Raw genomic sequence first — 19906 nt, 5'->3', positions numbered from 1 at the left:
TTATGAATACCTTATATCTCAACAGAATAAAAAAACAGAAAAATATAGAGTAATTATTTGAATTTATTAAGAAAAATTTCTCAAACATGTTTGAACAGGAACAAATAAATAGATCTAGAATTCAAATAAATTAGATCTAATTTAGCTTTCTAAATATTCTATCATAAAACATCTTATAATTCAGTAATTAGTAATTGAATAAATAAATGAACTGATCTCAATCTAAAACAAATTATGAGTATTTATTACTTAACAACTGGTTTATGTACAAACAGTAGCACCTCAATTAATAGGGCTTCGAATGGAACGCAATCGTTCAACACAATACATACTTCAATTTAAGACTAATTTAATCTTGATAAAAATAATAGATTATTCAGATAATAAAAATGCACATCATTATCTTTACCTGAATGATCACTTTTCAATGTGACGAATTGAAAAAGCTATTGCAAATGTTATCAATCAGAATAATTGATTCAATCTTATTCTGATCCGGTGATTAAGACAAGTTTCTTCTCAAATTTAATGAGCGATTTCCATCATTCGATATGCTTGAGTTCGGATTCGTTCTGTCTCAAATCCAGAATAATCTCCGGTTTGTAATATCCACTACTAGATACGGCACGCATATTAGACAAATGTATAGCATCAACGGTGGTTTCTCCAAACTCGTAGTTTTCATATTCCTGCGAATCAATTAATATTGATTATATTTTTAAAATAATGAATGAGAGTTCTTTATTGCTGAGTTGATGAACATTGGTTCTGAACACATATTTTATAAAACATGAAAACATTGTGACAAGTTAAGTATTCTATTACCAAGTACAAAAAACTGAGTAGCCTACTCTGAATAAAAAAGCTATTATCATACAATTAGTCGAGCATGATTCGGTTGGAATGTATTAATTTATTCAGAATAGCATTCCAAGAACTACAATGTCGGATTGTATCGTTCTATGACTTGGAAAAAAATTGCCATCTTTCTTCAATCAGTGTGAGAGTTTTTCAGCATAGTTCTACACTGAAACATCCAAATATTCAAGAGGAAAACATATAATACAATGTTGTGACCTTATAATATTCTCTATTAATAAGGCAGAAGAGTAGGCCTACGTAGATTCAAGCTATCCCTAGTCCTATTGAAACCTGGAGCAACTGCCCTAAATATCTGGAAAAATGTCTAGTGGAATAATATCTTCGAAGAGCATTTCTCCAATTTCACTTGCAAAATATGAACATAAAATAAGAAATTTTAAAGAGAAATCTAAGAGCAGCTCACATACCTTGATAATAGAAGAAACATCGATAGGCTTCCTATTTTTCCGAATTGTTTCAACAGAAGACTTCCTGCGAAATACTGTGTTCATGAGAGTGATGTGCATCTTCACTTGGTCGTATTCTTTTTCCATTACACCTAGGAAAATTACGTGAAGATGAATTACATCATGAGAATGTAATAGTTATGGAATAATTATGAAACAGTTAATACAAATATAAAAAACCATGGGCTTTGTATTAGGGTGTGTTGGAGAAGAGAAAAAAAGAGAGGAAGATACCTAGCCAACTATGGTTTTCCATGTAATAGGCAGGAAAAGAAGAGAAGTAATGAGGAAAAAAAGGGAAGGGAGAAAACAGAGGAATAGGTACTCAAAATAAAGGTAAGCGAGTCCACTGAAAAATGAAAAAAACTAATGAAAAAACAATGCTGGAGCAGAAATCTCGAGTCATATATCTAAATGGAAGAAGAAATTACTGTATGTCCAGTTTTTTATATCCAGTTTAATTTTTCCGCTGATCTTATTGTCCATGAGAAAGTGATTTGGAATGAGGTTTATTATTTTAGAACCTATGTAAATTAACTGCCTCCTTATACATTCAATATTAGTGTTATAGGTTGCATATTTGTTAGCAGTGGCCCTTAGATTATAATAATTAAGAGTAGAGTTTATTGTGAGAGGAAAATCAGATCTATATTTTATTAAGTACTCAATTACGGTTTTATGTATAATTGACGTATAGTCATGACCTCAAAATCACTAAAAACCATATCTGTTGGATAGAGCCTCGGTTTGCTTAATATAATTTCAATTGTCAGTTTTTGTGCTACAAATAATTCAGCAATATGACAGTTGAAACAGCCTCCCCAAACAACTATGCCATACTGCAGAATTGACTTGACTAGAGCATGATACATCATTTTCAGGTGGTTCTTATTAAGAATTCTGTTAACTTGGTAAAATTTAAAAGATAAATATCTAATTTTTCTACATATGTATTTAATATAAACATCCCATTTAAGGTTTTCATCAATTATGATTCCCAAATACTTAGTATTATTGACTTTTTTAATGGTGGGACAATCACAATTACCCAAGTTTAAATTGCACTGAGAATGGAGTCTCAAATCTTGATTCTCGTTAGGCTACCATACTCTATTTGCAGAGAAAGTTATGTAATTAGTTTTTTCAATATTTAAACTTAAGGTATTCTTATCTAACCACTTCTTAATTAAGAGCATATTATTTTCAGCTATGGTATGAACTTCATTCCATGAATTACCGTGAAAAATAGCTGCAGTATCATCTGCAAAGGATATCACAGTGAGTTCAGAAGTCTTAAATTTAAAAAGTCATTTACATAGAGTATGAATAGGATGGGAGAAAGTACAGTACCTTAAGGAAGACCATAAGAAGTTAAGTTAGTTACACTAGATTGATCATTTATGGTTAGGGACTGGGTTCTATTACTCAGATAGCTTTTGAACAATTTAAGCGAGACTCCTCTGAAACCATAGGACTCCAGTTTATTGAACAAAGTATTATGAGGTATTGTATCAAAAGCTTTGCGTATATCCAGGAAGACCGCAATAGTTTTCTTATTGGAGTTTATTTTATCAGATAAAGTATTGATGAATTTTATTAGAGCGTCAGATGTACTTTTACCATTTTGGAAACCGAATTGGTTCTTGTTGATTATTTTGTTAAGATTCAAGAAAGAAACAACTCTTGACTTTATTAGTTTCTCCATTATTTTAGCAAGGTTGCTGATAAGACTAATCGGTCTATAATTAATTACAGGGATTAGTCGGGTCACATTGTTTGAATGGAGGTTTTATTTTGGCTGATTTGAGGTGCTCGGGAAAATATCCCTCCTCAAAGCATCTATTAAAAAAGAAAGCGAGAGGTTGAGATATAAAATTGGCTATTTTCTTCAGCGTAATATTACCTAGACTATCAATACCAGGACTGCAGTTGTTCTTTAGATTTTTAATAGTTGCCTCAACTTCAACTGGGCACGTTGTTCTCATAAAAAACGTGTTATCGATCTGTATTGCAGGAAATCGATCACCAGTATTATCAGGGATATTGATAGTTTGAGCTTGTAATTCACCCACATTTGTGAAATAATTGTTGAGGGAGTGAGCATCAAGGTCAGTACTCTTGTCCTTGATACTGTCCTCACCTATAACTTCGTTTATGCACTTCCACAACTTCATGCTGTTGTTATTACAATTTTCAATTTTCCCTTTATAGTAGACTTCCTTTGCATGATTTATGATCTTATTCAAACCATTACGATAAGCCTTATATATTCATTCTTCAAGATATTGTTATTAGGATCTCTTCTGAGTCTAGAATGCACTTTGGCCCGCGTGATTATTGATCTTATGATGCCTTCAGATATCCAGGGCTTCAGGGGACGAATTCTGTTAGGTATCACTTTTACCTTCTTGCATTGATTGATGAGACTGGTCAAACGATCGACAAATTTATCCATAATAGTGTCAATGCTTCCATTCACGGTATAGATTTCTTCCCAATCTTCATTCCTTATGCGTTCCAATAGTGCATGATAGTTGGTTCTAGTTAATGTGTTTATCAATACGTTTCTATTATCCTTATTGATAGGAACCTTCACCAAGTTCAGTACAACCGCGTAGTGGTCAGTTATGGTTGTCCTAAATATAGCTCCTTTAATGGACATAGAATGGTTGCCTGAATTTTTATAAAAAATGTGGTCAATGCAAGAATTTGTTGTGGCTGTTACTCTGGTATCACCAGTTATGTAAGACTTATAGCCATTACTATTGAAAATATGCAGATCACCTTGAACAGGAACACTAGTTGAATGTGTATTTATATTCATGTCTCCCGCCACACATACATTTATTCCATTAGGAATTTTACTGATTTCATTACTCAGACTATTAAGAAAATGATCAATATTTTGATTATTTGGTGATCTATAAACCCCAATCACCTTCACAATAAAATCATCAATTCTTAAGTCAGCACTAACTACATTGGCATCAGTAATATCGAGTGAAACTTCATTGAATCTTATACAATCTTTTATGTACATGCATAATCCATCACATTTATTCTGTTTAGTGTACTTATTTATTGCCGTATATCCAGGAATGTTGAAAATGAACGGCATATCTGCAGTCAACCAGGTCTCCGTTAATATTATAATGTGAAAATCAGTTTTCAATTCATTGAAGCAGCAAATAAACTGATCGAAATTAGCATTCAAACTACGTATATTCATAGACATAATATTGAAACACTCAGCATCTTTATTTCTGTCCTCGTGAAAGTGATAGTTCAAATAATCGTCGATTACATCTGTTTCATTTTCTGTTTCTAAAATATTCAGAACTTCTTCAGTGTCACTCAAAACTTATATCATCAGGCCCACTTCTTTTTTCCTTGTTCCATTTAACAAGCCCCTCACTATCTATGAATTTAAGTTTCTTAATTAGTTTGTCTACAGCATCATCTACTAGACTGGTTGTTAAATACCTGAAAGTTTCAGTGTGTCTAGACAAAGCAACAATCGCATGGGGCATGCTGTTATAGATTTCATTCTCCTTGTACTTAATTCTGATTAGAATAACATTTGTATGAGTTAGCCCTTGTGCTTCATGGATTGTGTGAAGTGTAACATCCTCTCTCCACTCTATAGTATCACCCACCATAAGTTTCTCCTCTTGGATGAATGTTAATATCAAAGTGTCGGGTTGTATCAGATGGTATTCCCCATTTCTGTAAGGCAGAATTGAGATAGCTCTTTCATTAAGCGTCGTAATATTTTCAGAGACAGTGGAAAGGACAAAACAAACATCGATAGGACATCTACGAGTTACCGTTTGTTTTGTAAAAGGTTCGCAGAATTCTGAAATTTTATGCCATCTTGTGGCATAATTACTTCTCTCAATATAGGGTATTTGGTTTGCGTCACCAACTACAATTATTTCTGAGGCCTTACTTAAGTTAGCAATAAAACCGATGTAACCCGCATGCATAAGTAGAGCTTCATCAATAAAAACTCTATCGTATGTTTTATTCTGATTATGATTTATTATATATGAGCCAACTGTCCTGTAATCAAGCTTAAGACGATTACAATGTTTTTGACCATACCTTTCAATGACAGTTTCACGGATTGCTTTAATACCTGCCCGTGTTTGAGTGAGTACTAAATCCTTGCCAGGCTCATGATGCGAGACTATAAAGTAAGATTTACCACAGCCGGGAACACCGTCATACCATTTTATTTTAGGAAGTTTACACTCATGAAGAGTTATTCTATTTATAGTTTTTATTAATTCGCTATTCAGCATAAATGTAGTATTACGTGTGACTAAAACATATCGTTCTTTAGTAGAGAATTTTAAAGTATCCTCTTGAAATTCTACGTAACTTCCACCCTGCTCCAAGCAATATCCCATTCAGTATTTAGAGTTTCTTTTGAATAGGAATCTTTTCAAATTATTATCATAGATGTTCATATTGTTATTCAGGACGCTTATTAGTTCATCACCTGATATTGACATGTTTCTATGCGTGACCCTAAGAAGAATATTTTTATATATTTTAGCATTTTCGTTATCAGTGTTTTGAAGTAAGGTCCGTAATTCAATCATAGAGTTTATGAAAGCTTCACGTTTATTATTACCTTCAAAGAATCCCACAGGGTACTCAACTCCCGGACTATCAGATAGCTTAGGTATATTAAGAAAATTAATTTCACAATAACCTCGATAATAGAAAAATAAACTTCAAATCTCTAGCTCCTATGACAGTACTCAAGAGTTCAGTGGCAGGAATATCAAAATAAGTTTCACCCAGATTGTTAGAAGAATCAATTCCTATAATCAAAGGGTAATTGAATTTACTCCAATCATTTATTCTATTCAAAAGATCAATAAGTACCCCATTTTCACCATCATTTAATATGAAAATAGGAATTTTTATCAGAAAACAAAACTCTTATACAATTAGAATCCAACACATTCAGGTGATTCCATTCTTCAAGAGAGAAATATTTTTTATTTCTAAGCAGACAGAGACCTTTGGATGTTTTAATACTATTTCCTAATTTTGTAAGATATCATAACATCAACCCTCTCACCAAAATTATAAACCAGACTTATCTTACTTTTATCAGTATTAGTTGTTACGTAGAAACTATCAATTTTGTTAAGGATGGAATTTAAAGTAATCATTTTGTGTTGGGTTGATTGCTTGATTTTACTATCACTATTATTTTTATTTATCCTCAGTATATTAAATATTTTTCTTTCAGATTCCATAATCAGTTCTATCAATTATTTGTTGTAGCGCTTTTTGATAGGAAGGGCACTCTCTGTCACCTACTTTGTGACAGCTTCGAAAGCTTTTTTATCATTGCGGCAATTTAAACATGAGGGCTTTTTGTCTCTATTAGGGCAACTCTTTAACATCATGTCCTGTAGTGGAACAGTGAGCACAGGTGTTTTGTGCTTGAGTGCAATGCTTACTGATATGTCCATTTTTTTGGCACTTGAAGCAACGAGAGACGGCAGGCAACATAGTCTCCAACTCGGCACACCCTCCAATCAATACCAATCCGCGATTTGTTAATAAATTCTTTTCTTAATTCACCAGTGCACTCCACTACCCAGTGCACGGTGTTTTTGTTTTTCGGTCCTATTTTAAAAATCGGCCTGAAGTTTTTCAAGAAATTTTCCCTACTCAATAACGATGACTCGAGATTTCTCTCAAACATATCGTTTGCCAATTCAGCAGCAGTTATATCTGCAGCGATGTGATACAGAATTATTCTTGGCAATTTGGATTGTGGCTCGCTTACCTTTATGTCTGGATGTTGCAGGACTTTATCACCCAAAACATTTTCTTTATTGGCCCTTGGGTGAAGCACTAACAGCACACCCCCACCACGGACATCAACGGCTTTTTTAATGTTCAAATTTTGTTCCCGGGTGATGTTCTTCTTTATTGTTTCTCGAATTTTTCCGCTTTGTTCCTTTTCCGTTCCATTTATTTTTGCTGGCTTCAGGATGATCACATTCTCCTTGGGCGTCAGCTTCTTGGTCCGGGGCGGAGACTCCCTGGCTGCAGCAGTGGAGGCGGCATTCGATAATGTAGAAGGTGCGGTCCTCTTCTTTGGCAGTTGCACGGCCTCAGCAAATGAGATCGGCTTGTTGTGGCTTCACTTGCTAGTTTATTCACACTCTGCTCCAGAGTGTGAATTTTTCCAAACATTTCCGCGTTGTTTTCTTGTATATTTTGCTTAACGTCTATTCTTTCGATACTGATGTTAAGTTCATTGCACACATTTAAAAACGAATCACAGTCCTCTCTGGATACTTTTTTTTCACGATAATTTCACTCCCCCATTTTAGAAATTTCTCTTGTATATTTTTAAGAGAACGTACCTAGAAACGTATTCCGCTATCGTTTTTACTTTTCGGTGGCAATTCGGGAGGCATATTCATTTCATCCTTTTCCTCCTCTTCCTCGTATTCTAGCTGCGCGGATGGTGGTAGTTTTATTGGCGAATGATCATCTTAAGGCTGATAGATCCAAAACACCATAATTTATTGATAGTTTGATAATTGTTTTTTAAAGAAACAGAACCTAAATTTAAAGAGAGCAATGTTCAAACGAAAAATTTGGTGAAACACTTTTCACTCAGAAAAAAAAACGTTGCGTAGTTTTCACTGTGAAAAACTGCTGAGTAGACTGCTGGTTGTTGGTGTTGACACCACTTGTTCCACTTTCACTACTAATACTACTCTACACTAATTATTCGCTACGATCTGCACTCTGAGGTCTAATTACGACTGAATATAGTCCAGTCACTATATAGGCTACATTGGTGCATGCAATTTATATTGTAGTTATGATTTTCTAATAGATTATTTTGATACCTGAGAGAAGTCCAGAACACATTTTTTTATGACAAAATCTCCTTGAGCAAAATACAGAGTGGCCCAAAAACATCCTATTTACGGTTAATTTTCCAGTTTTCAGCTATTTTCGCCAAAATCCAGTAATCGGACAGAAAAATTTACTCTCGCCTTTTTTCAGATTATAAAATTCTGAATAAAATAAGATCATTCGGAATTCTCTATCTATGATGAGTACTGAGTTATGATTTTTCAAATATGAGTTACATAAGGAAAAATCAATTTTGATGAGTTTTAGTTTTGATCAACAATATCTTCCAATTGTTACCAGCATAATTTTGTGCTCAACAATCTGAGACCAGGTAGAGCGCCCTACTCATATAGATTTCCAGGCACATCTGACAACAATGCTCCTTTTATTGTGAAAACATCTAATTTTCAGCTTCAATCATCATCACCAACTACATTGTCCTTACATTGACATTTCGCACAATGATATATAAGTTCATGGTCTATGTAAACCACCCGTTAGATGCACTTCATTTCAGTATTTCCTAGTGGAGAGGCGCTCATAAGGACACCACAAGGATCAAAATTTCAAACACTTATAGCTTTTGACACAATGCTCGGATCTCATCGTACTACACTTCATTCTTCTCGGCTCATCAAGGCGGTTCAAAATCATGCATTATAAGTCAAATTCAGTCGAAAAATGGAAGAAGAGAAAATGTTGGGTATCTTTGGAAGTAAGGTCCTAAGAAGGATCTTTAGAGATGTTCAAGAAGCAGGAATAGAATAGAGTAGAATAGAATAGAATTTTATCAGGAATGTGGCGCGGTCGACACAATGAAGAGCTGTACCAGTTGTATCAACAAGCTGATATAGTCACGGCGATGAGAGTGCGCACATTAAGATGGGCAGGACACCTGATACCAGCAAATGACACATACCCACCCAAGATGGCGATGAATGGAAAATATATGGACGGAGGAAGAGGGGTGACCCAGGACAAAATGAATGGATGTGGTTGACCAGGATGCGGCAAAGATTGGAGTGCAGGGTATGGAAACGTGCTGCATTGAGAGATGCTAGGAGATGCATTGAAAGATTGAGCGAAGCTGTGACCCGTACTGGGTTGTAAAGCCAAACAAGAAAAAGAAGCTAATCTAAAAAAAAGACGAGAGCAAATTTTTCTGTCCGATTGCTGGATTTGGCAAGAATAGCTGAAAACTGGAAAATGAACAAAAAATACGAGGTTTTTGAGCCACTCTGTATCTAGAACAAGGACATTTTGCATGAAAAAATTGGTTCCGGAGTTCTCTCATGTATTCAAATAACATATTAGAAAATCAAAACTACAATATAAATTGTAAGCACACCCCCATTTTATGTCTGTATATTGACTGTACTAATATATCAGTTACCGTTCATCCATCAGATGAATTTTAACTGATACTATACGGTACAGTACACATATTACTATACAGAACACATTGGAAGTAAGTATAGCACGAAATTAAAAAAATTCTGATGGAATTATACTTAATATTGTGAGGTCTTACAAGCGTTAGCACGTGGTGAGTGGATAAATTCTCTAGTTGAAAACATTTTACGGTACAGTACTATAAAATTTACTAGTTAATAATTTGTCTGAATAAATATCATTACATAGAAAATCAAACCGTACATTTAATTATAAATCTAAATTTGTAAGTAACAATAGTCTTCAGGAAAGTCTTTAAAATCAAATAGCCTCAATGAGACATTTAAGCTGTATTCTAAATTGGGTTCGAACAAACTCATTTTTTCCAATTTACATTTGAACAGTCATATTGAATAAATAATCTGATGATGTGATTGTTCGCAACTTGAGAATGAATTAATTCATCAATTTGGAATCGAAATACATACAAATTGACAGACCCACCTTCTTTGGTGAAATAATCGACTATGTTGTCACAGAGTAACTGCCACGATTGCTGCTCACTATCATGCACTTTGCCGTAAACGACACGAGCTTTCATTGGATCATTGTTCAGCACTCCCACTCCGCAAATTCTCATTTTAAATGACTGGCTCACCATAATGCGGCTGAATTCCCAATCGAACAACAGAAAACATATTATTCAAATTATGTTACAGATAACGATTGTTTTTCACATGGAGGACAAAATCGACATTATTCAAATTCAACTTGTCCTAATAATAAAACAGTATTATAACATGCTTAAAAGATTCTATCCAAAGGTCCATCTCAACTTTATTTTGAGAATGAAAACTCTAGTTTTATTTGGGGAAGGTCTAACTTTTATCTTTACATTGTCTACTGCCGTGATAAATATAATAACCCAACTGTAATACTAAAATACTAGGCTATATATAAAAATATTCAACTTCTCTTCAAACAGTAAAAACTTACTACTATTGTATTTTGACAACTTCAAAGTGAAAAAACACTCACATTCTTTTGGTGTGGCGACCGTTTCGTGCTGGTGTTGCACATTCTCAAGCCAAACAGGAAACAGAGTTTTCTCTGTCATAGGAAAACAAACTCTGTTTTCTGTTTGGCTTGAGAATGTGCAACACCAGCACGAAACGGTCGCCACACCAAAAGAATGTGAGTGTTTTTTCACTTTAAAGTTATCAAAATACGATAGTAATAATATTAGTGAAAACAAGATGGATAACCAACAACGAGAGACTTACTTTTTATATGCCACACAAATATAATCTTTACAGCAAGAAGGTCAATATTTTTATTATATGATTCAAAATCACAATGTGATTATAGGTCATATCAAATTTATACACTTTTGAGAATCCAATATTAAGTGATTATGTCAAATTTTCGTGCTAGAAAACTTCAAGCGAACTATAGAAGTCATGTAACATTTTTATTTTTCTCCAAAAGCAGTCTTAAAAATTTAAGAATAATATTGAATAAATCCTATAACCAACAAATAAAATACACTAGTCAATAAAGTAGCTTGAGAAAAATTGAGAAGTACAAGTTTTGGGTAATTGCCTTTTTCTTCTTTTATAAATATGACTTTTGTTAGCTTGATACTATGAATGAATAATTCTTTCTTGCTTAATGGCATAAGAATACTTGCTTCATTGCAGGAAGAATACTAATATTGAATTCGTATATTAAAGAGAATTTATTGTTTTAAACTTGGATTTAAAAATGCTTGGATATGCTATTCCTAATTTGTATTCACCTATTCTGATTAGTATAATTTCCAGGGTTCAAATTGTTATATGTTTATATTGAAGAAATTCCTATATAATTAGAAGAATATTACTTACTCAATGACATCAGCTTTGCATTGTTTTAGAATCTCTATTGCATTAGCTTGTTCTGTCTTGTTTGAGAGATTCATCACTCCCAATGTCATATGGAGCTTGTTAGGATTTTGGAAAAGTACTTCATCGACGTCAGGCTGGTCTGGATATTTTTCAAGAATTTCTTTCTGAAAAAGAAGAAACTCTTACGCATTACTCGAAGTCCTAAAAGTAGGCTACCTGTTAGTAGAAAATGCTTGCATCATTATAATGAGGCGGGTGTGTTTATGAGATTTGATTTGTTGAAGTAGCTTAAATCATCTAAGTAAAAATAGTGGTAATTTAGAAGGTATTTTGATGGTTTCAAAAAAATACTTCATCACCATAATAGACAATGATGTGAAGGATTAACAGTGAACAGGGTACTCATCATTTTGGTATTGCCACTTTATTGCTAAGTCAGCAATGGAATGAACCTTCAAGTTGATTAAAAATAAATCTTCAACATTGAAGTTCATTGGAAATAAATCTTCCAATTTGACACAATTAGAGAATTTGGTTTGAATAAATAGAATAAAATAATGAAAAAAATGAGTTGTTTGATCGGCCTTTATCTACTTGCAATAGAGAAATAGATAAATTAAAGTTATTAGAATAATTTGAAGAAATTAAGGAACTTTTTCTGAAATATCCTGGATAATATTATTTTCTGGCAAAGAGAATTTTCTGATGCATGTTGCTGGTTGGGTTTACAATTAATGATGAAACTAATGACAATGGTAAGTTCTTAGCTAAATTTGCTTGCATGTCAGACATGTTCATAAAAAGCACATGCTTTGACCACAAGAGGGTTCACAAAGGAACATGGAGAGTGCCAGGCACTGACCAGGTAAATCAGATAGACCATGTTCTGGTGTCTAAAAGGCATGCATCCTCAATCATAGATATTATGAGAGAGAGGCCCTAATTGCGATACTGACCATTTCCTGGTCAAGACCGTTGTAAGAGAAAGACTTTCTAAGGTACAAAGCAATAATGCTGAGAAAAGAAGAAAGTAGAATGTTAAACTTTTAAAAACCCCCAGAAGGCAGCAGATTTCAGAAGAAAACTTGAGGATACTCTGGAAGAAAGGGGTGAGAGACCTAACATAGAGGAACTTTGGACACGCGTCAGACAGACCATTGTATCGACAGCAGAGGAGGTGTTAGGGGAGAGAGGGCGAATTCGGAATGAGGAATGGTTTGATGATGAGTGTGAGGAGGCGATAAGAGTCAAAAACATGGACAGGCAGAAAATGTTACAGAGAGAAACAAGAAGGTCACGAGATCAATGTAAGGCTAGTAGAAAGCAGGCCAGTAAGATTTGCAGGCATAAGAAGAGGGAAGCCATTAAGGAAAGGTTGAAGAAATACAGCAACTACATGAAAGGTCTGATACAAGAGGTCTATACATGCGGGTAAAAAATCTAGGAAAAGGATTTCATCAGGCCTGAACATTTGTAAAAATAAAGAGGGTGTGACTCTTACAATTCAGGCAGAAATAATGGGCAATATAAATAAAGTTGAGCATTTGCTTATACTTCTAAAATATGGAGCATTTGTTTCATTTTCTATGAATAAACGTGAGCAAAACCTTTTGCTCATGCTTATCAAAAAAATAGTTTGAGCATTTGCTCAAAAGTAAAAGCTTATACTCAAAATTGTATGAATAAACTAGAGCATTTGCTCAACATTTGAAGCAAATGCTTCTAAAAAGGTAGGTCTAGTCTAGAGCAGCTTATCACCTTTTGCTCATAGTAAAATGGCTCAACTAATTCGTATGAGGAAGAAGAAACTATACCAGATACGATCACAACCAATAGTTGAGAACTATAAAACTTTTTAGATTCAACCATGATTTCATCATTTCACCATCATATCACCATTATTTCACGCTAATATTTCAAAATTCTAAACTCAACTAACCTAAAAATTAATTCATATATAGAAAACAGAGCTGACGACGCAAGCACAAGCGGTGTCTCCCTACTTGCATATTTAGCGCTTACGTGAGCTATAAAAACAAAGTAAGGCCACAAAGGCGAATCAGCTGATGAAAGCCCTTTAAAATACGTGAGCATTATTTGCTCCAGAGTTCAGGAGCATAAGGTAAGAGTATAAGGTAAAGCTTATTCATATAAAAATGAGCAAATGCTTATGCTTCTACCTAATGCTCATGAGGAAAACCTTATGCTCCATGCTCTTGCTCATGAGCATTTGCTCTGGTTTTATTCATATGGGCCAATGAATCGCTGGAAAGAACACTTCGAAGAAACATTGAATATTGAACCAGAGGAGATAGGCCCTAGGGAGGAGCAGATCATGTTTGTGGAGCCTCAAGTTGCAAAACCCTCAAGGCATGAAGTGAGTGAAGCAATTAGGAAACTGCAAAACAGCAAAGCGCCTGGAGAAGATCAAATTACCGCAGAACTCATAAAAATGGAGGAAAGATGTTGGAAGAACTGCTTCATCAGCTGATTGGAGAAGTATGGGGAAATGAGGAAATACCACAGGAATGGAGCATTGGTCTTATATGCCCTACATTTAAAGAAGGGGACAAAAGCATGTGTGAGAACTACCGAGGAATAACATTGTTTTGTGTAGTGTATAAGATATTCTCATGTATCCTTCAAACAGAATAGGTCCATATGCAGATGGAATCATTGGTGAATACCAAAGCGGTTTTAGGACAGACAGAGGAAGGGTGGATCAGATCTTTGCAGTGAGACAGAGCCTTGAAAAATGTTATGAGCATGGAATGGACCTACACATGCTGTTCCTGGATTTCCAGAGGACATTTGACAGCCTTGATAGAGGCCAATTAGCTTTTGCTCTGCGGTAGTTGGGTATTCTAGGGAAATTAATCCGGTTGGTGAATATAACACTTGCAAGCTGTAAAGCAAAAGTTCTTATAGGAAATTGTTGTAGCGAGGGATTTGAGGTTCATTCAGGAGTTAAGCAGGGTGACCCTCTCTCAACGTTCCTCTTCAATTTGGCGCTGCACTGCTCAGTTCAAAAGTTACAACCTCAGGGCAACATAGCTTATAAAATGAAGCAGATTGGAGCCAATGCTGATGACTTGTTGATAATGGCAAGGAATACAAGAGTAGTTCAGAAAACCTTGTTATCATTGGATGAAGAGACCCAGAAGATGGGCATGAAAATTAACCAGTCCAAGACAAAATATCTCAAAGTCTCTGCTAGTGAGGGAAGAAGAACTACCCGGAGCTTCCATTGTGTAAACTATATTTTTACTTTCCTTGCCCATAGGTAAGGAAAGTATTGCTTTCCGAAAAAAATTAAGGTACCCCAATTTCTAAATTTCTATACGTTTCAAGGTCCCCTGAGTTCAAAAAACTGGTTTTTGGGTATTGGTCTGTAAGTGTGTGTGTGTGTGTGTGTGTGTGTGTGTGTGTGTGTGTGTGTGTGTGTGTGTGTGTGTGTGTGTGTGTGTGTGTGTGTGTGTGTGTGTGTGTGTGTGTGTGTGTGTGTGTGTATGAGTGTATGTGCGTCAGTGTACACGATATTTCATCTCCCAATTAACGGAATGACTTGAAATTTGGAACTTAAGGTCCTTCCACTATACGGATCCGACACGAACAATTCCGATCAAATGCAATTCAAGATGGCGGCTAAAATGTCGAAAATGTTGTCAAAAACAGGGTTTTTCGTGATTTTCTCGGAAACGGCTCCAACGATTTTGATCAAATTCATACCTAAAATAGTAATCGATAAGCTCTATCAACTGCCATAAGTCCCATATCTGTAAAAATTTCAGGAGCTCCGCCCCATCAATGCAGATAGATTCCCAATTATCATGCTTCAGATACAATTGAAACAAAAAAAATCAAGTGGAGTAGATTGAGCATGAAAATCTCTACAATTAATGTTCAGTAACATTTTCACCTAAAATTGAAAATAAGCTTTAAATTCGAGAAAATGTGATTATTCAATTGCAAAGTATTGTTGATTCTATTAAATCATTCACTATGATTTACTCTTCACTATGAAGAGATAGCAGACCTCATGTGTGTCTCCAGCGTTATTGCCCTGTCACCAGCTGGCTCAAATCTTTGAATAGTAGACTTGAGATGAACACTAGCGTCAGGTGATCAATTTTCATAACGGCAAGGAAAGTTGTGTGAGTGCGCCACACCAGATTTTTGAGGGAGTAACTGAGTTTAAATATCTGGGCTCAGCTATTAACAAAAACGATGTGAGTAGTAAAATCGCGATAGAATAATGAGTGCAAATAGAACTTACTTCCGTTACAAGCACATCTTCTGCTCAAGACTGGTCTCCCGTAGCATTAAACTGAAACTCTATAGAACTCTTATCCGGCCTATCGCTACATACGGATGCGAAGCATGGACACTTCTCATGAATGACGTAAAAGCTCTCAGAGTCTTCGAACGAAAAATTATCAGAAGAATATGGGGACCCATAAGAACAGCTGAAGGTTGGGTCATTCGAAGTAATGAAGAGATAAATAATATGCTTGGAAGGGAAGATATTGTACGATTCATCAAGTCGCAACGGATACGCTGGCTTGGACATGTTTAGAGGATGATTAGAGAAAGGTTGCCAAAGGCCATATTGGAGACAAGAATTGAAGGCACAAGAAGAAGAGAGAGACCAAGGAGAAGGTGGGAGATGTGGAGAGAGATCTGCGAGTGTTGGGAATTAGGGGATGGAAGAGAGTTGCTGGTGATAGAGACAGATGGAAAGGAATTGTCATGGAAGCCAAGGTCCACATAGGACTGTAGTGCTAAAGGAAGAAGAATATTATTTTCTGGACAATAATTTTGAAATGATATGTGTACCGATATAATTTCCCTATAGTCAAATTTCTGAGTAAATTTCTAGAAGCCATAAACCAAAGTTCTATAACCGTCTTAAAACTAGACAAAGATTTTTTTGTAAATAGTATCTTACCTTGAAATTAAGATATCTCTCTCTTACTTCTCCCAAACAAAATGGAATTGAAATGAAATGAGTGGGCTGTTGCTTTTTGAAATGGTTATCCTTATTAATACGGCTCATTTTGAAACGATTTAAAACCTTTGACACAGTCTTCCGAGATGAATTGATAATTCCTAAAAATGAAATAGTTAAATTAAGATTATTTTCCACAAAACTGAGTGATCAGTAGTCCTGAAATAGTATTGTGAATTTTGACAGAGAAACTGTATAATTTATAGTGTAAAAAGATTACAGAATTACCAACACTTGAGCTGCAATACCAATAAAATCTATATAATTACCAACCCTTTCAATACCTTTGCAACTGCGATTCTATTGTAATTACATTAAACACTTTAAATTGCTATTAAAAATTCAAGAAGAACCTATAGCCTAATGAAACCTCACTGGATTACAATATTTAACGTTAAATTTATTTTAGTAATTTAATTTCATATTTTCAGTCAAATGATATTGATAAGTCGGCACTATAAAAGACTGGTAAGAGCAAACATATGACTGTAGACCTACCTATCTGATTTTAATAATAAAACAATATCAGTTTCAACCACTATTCAGTTTAGTTCAATAAAGGAAATTGAACGTTTGAATCATGTCAATAATCAGTTGAAGATGAGTTATATGATATTTTCTAATTATACATCTGCCACTTATTCTTATCAACGGGGTACTTGAAGTGAAAAATAAAAATGATTTTGCACTCTTCCATGGCTCATAAAACGTTGAAAACAGCTAAATAGCTTAATTTTATTAATCAGAACTTTCAAATAATAGACAACCTGAGTAACCCGATCTTAACTTCGCCGACTCTTGAAAAACTTGTGAATCAACTTTATTTTAATTTTTTAACAATTGAATAATTGGTTTGTTATAAAATATAAACAATTTGAATAGAAACTATTGATATTAGGGAAATTTATAAATGTGGATATGATAGAAAACTGTCTTCTTAATTATTATCATGTACAGTAGGCCTAACATATATTTGATTAGTTTAATCAGAAAAAACTTCTATATACAGGGTGATTCATAATTATGGTAAAATAATTTAATACGTGATGGTAGAGGTAAAAATGAGAAAAAAGTTCCTATAAACATATATCCATAAACGCTTCATTAGCGAGCTATACAGGGTGAAAGATTTCGCCCGGAATTCAGTTCCTCTGGTGAAGTACACCGATGCTGAATTGTTTGGGGAATAGTTTTTGAAAAACTTATGCTGGATTCATATGGAAAAATATCTGAAAAATTGAGTAAAACTAGTCTGGAATCTGTACTGTGAGTAGTTTTTGAGAAAAAAGTTGAAATATGCAAAAAATCTAAGTAGAAAAACACAGACTTCTACGTTTGATGCCCAATAACTTTCTTTAATGACCAGTAAACAAATAATTTTTTGCAATAAAATTGTAGAGAATTTAATTCTGAAAAAAATGATGTAAGCTGTGTAAACTAAATTAGAGTAAAAGTTGGATAAAATGTATTCTTATGTAGTACATTACACCACAAAATTTGCTGTTTTATGAGGAGAGAACTAATAACTCATAGGTTGTAGCTGATTGCAAATAGAACATTGATTTTAAGAACTGCTGTTCCAAAACAGCTGATTTATTTTGTTTTAAATAAAAAAATATTTAAAAGAAATTATCAGCTGAAAATTATTTTCAGAAATATTTTAGCTCACTGTTGAACAAAAAAAAAACAAACAGTAAGTTAGGTCTACTGTAGCCGCGCTGTGTTTTTTGTTTAACCTATTAACCAGTTATTTGTAACCATTTCACTTTGCTTTTGTGTTAAGTGTTAACTTTTTAAAAAATGGCAGGTAATTTTAGACATTATTTATACTCCGAATTAGCTGACATGCATTCAATGTATGGAATGGGACACTACTGTAATAGTACTGAAGCAAGATGTTTGTATCAAGAGAACTTTCCTAACCGAGTATGTCCAAGTTCAAGGTTTTTTGCCACTATTCATCAACGTCTGTCTGAGACAGATTCTTTGATATCCAAAGTTCACATTTATGCAGGCAGACCCCGATCTACTAAGACTGTTGAGTTAGAAGAACAAGTTCTTAATGAAATTTATGAACATTCCGAGAAGAACACAAGAGAATTGCCAGTGCAGTTTAATGTCAATCAATCTATTATTTGAAGAATACTAAAAGAGCAACAATTACATCCATACCACCTCCAGAAAGTTCATACTCTATTGCCACGAGACTGTATTCCCTGTGCTGGTATTTGCCGATGATTTTTAGTAAAACTTGTTTACCCAAACTTTTTAACAACCGGTTTATTTACCGACGAGGCACACTTTACAAGAACAGCTATCGTTAACGTCCACAACTAACATATTTGGGCAGCTGAAAATCCTCATGCCATCAATCCCAATCTTCCACAACATCAGTTTTCAGTAAACATTTGGGCAGGAATCATAGGAGATCATCTACTTCTGTTCGAGCTTCCTCCAAGGCTTAATGGCATAATCTAATAGTCTTTTGGTATAAGTTTAATGTCATTTAGATATGCTACTTTGACTAATTCCCAGTTCAAAATTTTGTCAATAATAAAATAAGGCGTTATTTTTGTACCTAAGTTACAGTAATTAGGTACCGGTACTAATTATTACAGTAGTAAAAAAATGTAATGATAGAGATTCATAAAAGAAATTTAGCTTAAAATTTATAACTTACGTATTTTATTCATTGTAGATAGATGATCACAATTTTACAATATTTTTTTTTTATTTGAAAATAATTTTATATTCCTGTTTTTTGTGTAGTAGATTTAACCTAAAACCTAACCAACAATTTTTTATGTAATAAAAGCTTAGACCAGTTATAGAATAGACACGTTGGGTAGTCTAGCCTCTGAAGCCAAAATCTACTGCCAAATCCACCCATCTTGACGTCATAACCAAGCTAACTCAATGCATTGAATAACAACAATGTAAGTTAAACACCACAAACACTTAGTGCCGGCTGCACAAAAGACGGTTAAATTTTAACTGTGATTAATTCCATGAGAGCCAATCAGAGAAGCCGTCTTCTCAAAAAAGCCTTCTCTGATTGTTTCTCGTGAAATTAATCACGGTTAAAATTTAACCGGGTTTTGTGCAACCGGGCCTTTCACAACAAACTCAAAAAGTTTTCTATAATTTTTTTACGATGCGTGACGTCACTGTTGTGACGTCAAGATGGGTGGATTTGGCAGTAGATGTTTGCTTCATTGACTTTCAGTATGAATATACAATGAGACGTGTCTATTTTATAACTGGTCTAAGAATAAAAGCACCAAGTTGGGAGTTGGGAGACAACCACTCGGAATCAGTGAACTCTATACTAACAAATTATTTGTTAGCATAAAGTTCACTGCTCGGAATAGAATAGACACGCTGGG

At 34.4% G+C, this 19906-nt stretch overlaps 1 protein-coding gene across 6 annotated transcripts in view; it reads right to left on the bottom strand.

The window, feature by feature from the left end:
• Positions 1–19345, bottom strand: part of LOC111056165 (activating signal cointegrator 1 complex subunit 1) — a 68050-nt gene extending 48705 nt beyond the window's left edge. For 4 of the 6 annotated variants that reach the window (XR_005570804.1, XR_005570805.1, XR_005570807.1 and 1 more), the window contains exons 1-6: positions 19201–19345; positions 16461–16621; positions 11513–11676; positions 10131–10294; positions 1290–1420; positions 410–689 (exon numbers count right to left, since the gene is read on the bottom strand). Coding sequence is in view for 1 of the 6 variants with exons in the window: in XM_039424045.1 (XP_039279979.1) it covers positions 543–689; positions 1290–1420; positions 10131–10294; positions 11513–11676; positions 16461–16621; positions 19201–19213 (780 nt within the window). In the remaining 5 variants the exon portion in view is untranslated. Of the gene's footprint in view, positions 1–43; positions 690–1289; positions 1421–10130; positions 10295–11512; positions 11677–16460; positions 16622–17018; positions 17132–19200 lie in introns of those variants that run through there. The other 2 variants (XR_005570808.1, XM_039424045.1) reach the window with 2 other exon arrangements.
• Positions 19346–19906: the final 561 nt, after the last annotated feature.

This window comes from Nilaparvata lugens, chromosome 3, assembly GCF_014356525.2.
Source record: "Nilaparvata lugens isolate BPH chromosome 3, ASM1435652v1, whole genome shotgun sequence".
In the NCBI taxonomy this organism is placed as follows: Eukaryota; Metazoa; Arthropoda; class Insecta; order Hemiptera; family Delphacidae; genus Nilaparvata; species Nilaparvata lugens.
Note: the sequence above shows the minus strand (reverse complement) of the source record. Positions and strands in the feature narration are given on the sequence as shown.